General features: G+C 30.8%; 1 protein-coding gene across 1 annotated transcript in view; it reads left to right on the top strand.

The window, feature by feature from the left end:
- Positions 1-43: 43 nt before the first annotated feature.
- The window catches only part of LOC139507709 (myosin-7-like), a 28836-nt gene continuing 21635 nt past the window's right edge, over positions 44-7244 (top strand). Inside the window, exons 1-6 of the mRNA XM_071295856.1 lie at positions 44-125; positions 2604-2649; positions 4398-4478; positions 4921-5030; positions 5864-5978; positions 6506-6578. Of these exons, the coding sequence (XP_071151957.1) occupies positions 2638-2649; positions 4398-4478; positions 4921-5030; positions 5864-5978; positions 6506-6578 (391 nt within the window). The 5' untranslated portion in view covers positions 44-125; positions 2604-2637. The remainder of the gene's footprint in view (positions 126-2603; positions 2650-4397; positions 4479-4920; positions 5031-5863; positions 5979-6505; positions 6579-7244) is intronic.

Below are 7244 nucleotides of genomic sequence, written 5' to 3'. Positions count from 1 at the left end.
TATTTTTCTCTTACTGCATGTATAATTCTTTTTTCTTCAGGAAATGAACTAGATGGGAGTGTGAACCCTTTCATCTGCCATCCAGACAAGATTTCTCCTATTTCACTGCAAGCTAGAAAATCCAGGTATGTATACAAGAAGTGGATTGGTCTTAACAAGTGTTTGACAATTACTGGCTTTGACCTCTATAGTATGATGTGTGGCATCAGGAAATACTTTGTATTTGATCTTTGCTTCTTACCTAGAATTTTAGTTATTAGTGATATTTTGTTTCTTGTATTGTATTATCCAATAATGTCTCTGTATTATGGACATATGTACATTTGTATGATTAAGAAATTGTTAATGTTGAAGGTAATGATTCCAGTGGCGCGTCCAGAAATTTCTATAAGGGGGTTGTAGGAACTAAGGGGGGCATCCAGTCATGCTTTAGTGATTCCCCATATAAGCAACCAAATTTTTCCAACAAAAGGGGGGCCCATGCCCACAGGGCCTCCTGGATCTGCCTATGGGTTTAGTAATGTGATGTCCAACAACATCTAGTGAAAATCATGTTGTGGTCTTAATATGACATGTGCTTCATACAAATTAATTTTTTTCGTATTGTTTTAAAAAATGTAGCAATTAACATTAGTATAGCATATCTCCTAATGCTAGATTTGTTTGATAGAAACCTCTAGTTTATTTAAAAGTTTGGGATTCATTGAAAAATTTATTCATATAAGTTTCTTCTAAAATTTATAAGTTTCCAAACTTGGTCTTTTCTCCATTTACAAAATTAGGCATTAGACTTAGAATCTTCAGAAGTGACAGTTTAAGTTCCCTCTGCCAGACTTTAATTTTTCTAGTAAATGAATTGTATGTTATCATATCCCCTGTATTAAGTGGTCAATACTTTAGTTAGATAAAGAAAGTTTTCAGGTGTACATTCAACTATAAATCAATAAGATCAATCGATTATTTACTTGTCTTCTGTCTAAAATTTATTGTTTTGTGGAATGTGTTTGAGTTGTTGAATGTACCTGGTTTTACAATGATATACAGAGGATCAGTCAAAAATAGGAAAGTTATGATTACTTTTGAGTAAAAAATGTCTTATTAAAGTAATATCAGACCAAAACACAGGGCTAAAATCAGCTGTTTTGATGAAAAATAAATGTAGAATTAAAGAAATCAGATAGCACTTCATAACATTATGCTATCTATTGCCACAGATATGCTTCTGTAGTTATACTGATAACTTTCTATAATAAAAGTATGAATGAATGAACAAAAAGTTCGACCAACAATGGTCATGAATTTAACCTTTCATTGAACGCTTTAAAAGCTGACAAATTGCAAAATGATACAAAATTTCATATCTAATAACAATTTATTGATAGTTTTATAATATGAATTCTGGATGAATTCTAGTAGTTTTATATGAATTCTATTGAATTGCATGTTGATGACCATTTAACGAATGTCAAGCTCTCTATCTGATTTGGCTACTCACGCTGTGTGATCAGCACTAGGTGTCCAGATTTCCCCTTACTATGGCTGGAATGTGGCCAAATAATAGTTTTATTTAGTAAAATATAAGTATCTTATAATAGATTAGGCTGTTTTGATTTAAAAAGGATCACAGAATCTGTCTGTCATTAAAATTGTTGAAGTTCTGCACATATTTGTTGAATTGTAAAATCCAGGTTAGGGAGGCATATAGTGTATGGATAGTTTATTGTATGGTCAAGTAAGTACAACACTTTGCTTCATTTTTCATTCAAAAACAGTGACATCTTTTATGTCATTGATATTTTTTATGTTCTTATGATTTATAGAAATTAGTTTTAGACAAATGCAAGGAGTGCATTGTGTTGTCTTTGTCAAGGGTGTATAAAGAAGCTTCATGTTATAGTTTTCTTTTAACTTGAAACAATACCATGTAAAATGATATTCTGTGGAAATGGACTAGATTCAATACAATCACTTTAACCACAAATCTTTCAGGTTTTTGATAGATTGATTATTATCACTTTATTTACATAACCACATATCTGTCAAGATTTTGAAAAGCTGCAGAAATTTGGTCTTAATTTAAAACAGTTCTTATTGTTGATAGGGTTTGTCATCTTAAAATTCTTTTTTTTGTTTACGTTCACAATCTAATTGGACCAATAGATAATCATTGTCCGTAATTGTTTGTATTTTTAAATTCCACATGGTCATATCTTTTGTTAATAATATTAAACATTGCCTTGGCTGAACCCTTTAGAAATGGAGTTGTTATGAACAATAGACTACTATTTTGTGCTTCACTTATTTGCACGAATGTTTATGAATGATTCTGATTTATTTACAAATTTACACATCTTTGGAACAACATTATTTTATACCCTTTTGTACAGTTTGGTAAATTTTAAAGCTTTCTGTGTTATGTTGACTGTCCTTGTATTTTGTTAAAGACATATTGTTTGTATTGCATAATACTTGGATATCTTATAAATTCAAGTACAAAAATTATCTGTCACAATCATGTATACTTGATCTTATTTTCTTGTCGACCAATTGGGACAAAAGTCAAAACCATCATTAGCTGATTGTAAATATTTTGTTTTTTTTAGGGTCAGCCAATATGAACAACACAAGCAGAGGCTTATGTCATTGAAGGTTTGTATTTACTATAGGACATCAAAATAGTGTAAATGTCTTCAAGGATTTTTACTAAGAGTTAAAATTGTTTCACTGAAACGAGCAAAATGTATATGTTTTATTAACTTCTATCTGTTAATATAATCTATCTTGCCTAATTTTGTAAATTGAAATTATTTGAGTATTATCATGTCATTCGTCTGATTTTTAGCTCACCAAGTTAGCTTTTCACATCATTTGACGTTCATTGTTGTCTTTGAAGTTAACTTTTACACTAAAAAAACTATTATAATAATAGATAGAGAGAAACTTAAAATTGCAAAAAATGATGAGCAAGATAAGTTCTACAAATAAATATGCATGGTCAACATTGTCAGTTGACTCCTTATTAGAGTTATTGCCCTTTAATGATGGTTTTTACCAATTTTTTGTGTTTTGCCATATATGATGAAATTATATTAGATAGACACTTTAAATCATAAAAGAAATAGGAAGACAAGATCTACTTACAAGTAATTTTTTCCCCAATATAGTTAGTTGACTGTCACTCGTTATAGGAATGAATGCACTTAAATGAGGATTGTTATGCCCCATTTATGGGCATTATGTTTTCTGGTCTGTGCATCCTTCTGTCTGTTCGTCTGTTCTTCTTTCCGTCCGTTCGTCCAGTTTCAGTTAAAGTTTTGGTTAAAGTTTTTGGTGGAGGTAGTTTTTAAACTTAGTAAACATGTTCCCTATGATATGATCTTTCTAATTGTAATGCCAAATTAGAGATTTTAACCCATTTTCACGGTCCACTGAACATAGAAAATGATTGTGTGGATGGGGCATCTGGGACACATTCTTGTTTTATTCTCTTTTGTGTTTTGAGCAAAAACTAAGAATCATCAAAACAGATATTTGTCATGAATTCTATTCTCTGAGATATGGGAGGTGAGCCACACTGGCTATGTAGAGCCTCTAGTTTAAATATTGTTCTGAATTAGTTATAAAAATTATGAAATTAGTTAAAATACAATATTTTTGACCAATAAGTTTTCTCCATTGTCTATGGTCTTACTTACCTAAATAACTAGACTAGTTATTGTTGACCTTGTGTTTGATGTTTAAACTTTATGACCTTTGCACAGCTCTCAAAAACTGAATATCTGTTATTCCACCCTGGCTAACATTATGACATGAAATTTTAATATTTCAGTCATAAATAAGATCTTATCGAAAATTTGAAATATGTCCACTTGTAAACATGAATAGTATCCAAGTCTTGTTATTAGTACCTGACATATTAGTGAATTGTAAAGAGAAACATAAAAAGCCATTCATAACCAGTTGTAATTACTAATTTGCATGACTGTAAAATGATAAACACCCGACACCCGCAAACTTGAAACAATTTTAAATTATTTGTTTTTGGTTATTTAATCCCAATAACATGTAAATAAACTGAAATATGTGGAGATAGAATCCAGTTTGATTTAGATGTTGACAATAGGAATTCTAATAGGTAATTTTAATTACTATTGAATATGCTGAATGTTTTTGTGGTGCAATTTTACTTTTCTTTTTTGTAAGTATTGATTTAACATTTAAAAAAAACCAAATAGATATAAAATTAACACTTCAAACATTAAAACTATTGATTATAGTAGTAGAAACTGTCCATGCATCAGAATTTTATGCAGAATGTTGGTATTTAATGCCATTACTAAGGTTTTCTGCTGAAGGATGGAACTATAAACTTATACTTATAAATTATTTTTTTATAGGAAAAGAGGAAAAATCAGAACTTACAAGAAAAAAAGAGACTTGATTTATTGAAAGAAAAAGTGAATATAGAAAAAGAATTGGTAAGTTTCTGTAGAATTTAAATGTAAAACTTATAATGGAAGTTAAAATTGCTGTCCTGGTTGCATGATGAGGAAATCAGTCAATTTGGAAAGTGGTCTGGTGGAGGTAGCATGCGAGTGTGGATAAAATGTAACTCCTTCCATAGTTTCAACACAGTGTATTTTAAAAACTTTCCAGAATATGTGTACATACGGTGATCATTTACATGTCACTTTTAGTAAATATTTAGATAATTTAGATTTAGCTTATTTGTCAGATGGTGAAACTGAGTCGGTTTCACTATCTTTTACAATAGATGGTTACCATTTTGTGATATCAATTCCTACAGTTTTCAACTCAAACCATTCAATCTTTCTAGGATGTTTATTTTGTGATGTGCTTTTATTAAAACATAGCCTAATATCGTGTACCTATTTAACTTGCATGTTCATGTATTTACAGTGTGGCTTACTACAGAACTCAGGGAATTGTCCTCTCACGGCAGATGAAATATTGAATTTGAACTCGAGGAACACTGAAGATATTGACAAACTTGAGGAAATTGTCTCCAGGTAAACTATGCTGCTGTAGAACATGTCCCATTCTTAAGGCTGTATTTTGTTATATTTTTGGTTTGTTTGATTGTCTAGAGAAGTAAGAAATTCATTGTTAAGGATGTACATGAACTAAGGTGAGGTTTTCTAATTTGTGTCAGATTTTTGTACTCCTTGGATTTTTTTCTATGATACGGGGTAAAATATTTTGCCCCATAGCACCAAGTTTTCTTTTCATGTTTGACTTCAATAGTTCATAAAAGGTTATTTACAAAAATTTAAGCAGATTCTAGATTTTTCTTCTTTCGAATTGAGACCCAAATTATACCTATACGAATATAAGGTAAAAGCCTGAATCCGCTTTTTCCAGCCATCTTTAAAGACCTTAATATCTTGAAAAGGAGCCCCATTACCTATCAATATTTCTAGCTAATTTTGTTCCTTAACTAATGCTCTTTCGACTTAAAGTATCAATTTTAAATTCTTGATATTTTAAATTTCACCTAAGTACACCCTTAATATGAAAAGAGATAGATATATAAAGAGATTCTCCAACATTTACCTCAATAATCACCTTTTAGAGGCATGAACTTACAGTAGTTTCTAATGAGTTATGAATGACTTTTAATTGAGTTAAAATTTATTTGTACTATTGAAAGGCTCATCATCATTATATACAAATTGCATGCAAGTTTTGAATTTCAAACAACATTGAAAAATCTAAATATGTAATAATTTGAAAACAAGGTGTTTAAAGTTGACTGAAGAAAATATCAAATTCTTGCATTCGTAGAAAAAAAAAGCATTTGTCATGCAACATTTGTAAATAAAAGTATTGAATGATATTTTAGATTGAAAAAAGAACATGAAAAAGTAAGACAAGAAACGGTGAAAGTTATATTAGGAGAACAAAAACTACAGGACGAGATTCGACGGATCAAAAACGATACAGATGAACTAAATAAGGTACGTTAATTGGAAACTTGTTGACAATTTTTCCTTATGTTGCAGCGCCAATCCACATTTTTGTCTCTCCTATATAATTAGTGATCATCATCAGAAGTTACAGATAAGTTTCAAATTTTATTCAGGCTGAGCAAATTTTGTTGAAGTTGTAGGCTTAGGATATAGAAAACTGCTGTAAAATCCTGATTATTTTCTGAAATGCCTGAATCATTTGATTAGATATTTGGTATAAAGTGACATCATATGAAGCCACAGATCAAGGTTAACTGTTGATTTGTTTCAGATATTTCTGTGGAATTTGAGGCCCTGGAACATAGAAAAGTACTTGAGAGTATCATACTCCTCACTTTTTTATGTAATTCTTGAATAAAATTAATACAAATTTAGTCATATCTTGAAATAAAGATAACTTTTCAACTATTCCAATATTGAACAACTCCTTATGATAAGATAATGCATGGGTATCAACAATAGACAATTTGCCTCTCATTATTTTACATTCTTTTAATAGTTATCTTTTTCTTCAGAGATTAGGAACAAAACATAAAAAGGCAACAAAAGATCCTGACCCTTTCCATCAGCTGTATGAACAGAGAAAAGGTAAACTTTTATGTCTTATTTGTATTGTTTGGTTGCTGTCTCATTAACATTTATTCCTCATCTCTCGTCACACTTTTAACATCTCATTGTGAATATTCATTCAATCATATATGTTTGCTGGGGGGACTTTGCTTATTTTGGGAGGAGAACACAATATTAATTTATGAACTTTGACAAACAATACCGTTAAACAAGTAATTGACATACCACTGAAAAAACCCAGTGAACAATAGCCTTCATTGAGTTACTGACATACCACTGACAAAACCAGTGATTGACAAGTTCATTGAGTTACTGACATACCACTGACAAAACCAGTGATTGACAGGTTCATTGAGTTACTGACATACAGCTGACATAACCAGTGATTGACAGGTTCATTGAGTTACTGACACACCACTGACAAAACCAGTGATTGAAAGGTTCATTGAGTTACTGACATACAGCTGACATAACCAGTGATTGACAGGTTAATTGAGTTACTGACATACCACAGACAAAACCAGTGATTGACAGGTTCATTGAGTTACTGACATACTACTGACAAAACCAGTGATTTAAAGGTTCATGGAGTTACTGACATACCACAGACAAAACCAGTGATTGACAGGTTCATTGAGTTACTGACATACCACTGTCATAACCAGTGATTGACTGGTGCATTGA

The sequence above is a fragment of the Mytilus edulis genome, unplaced genomic scaffold, assembly GCF_963676685.1.
Source record: "Mytilus edulis unplaced genomic scaffold, xbMytEdul2.2 SCAFFOLD_790, whole genome shotgun sequence".
Classification (NCBI taxonomy): Eukaryota; Metazoa; Mollusca; class Bivalvia; order Mytilida; family Mytilidae; genus Mytilus; species Mytilus edulis.
Note: the sequence above shows the minus strand (reverse complement) of the source record. Positions and strands in the feature narration are given on the sequence as shown.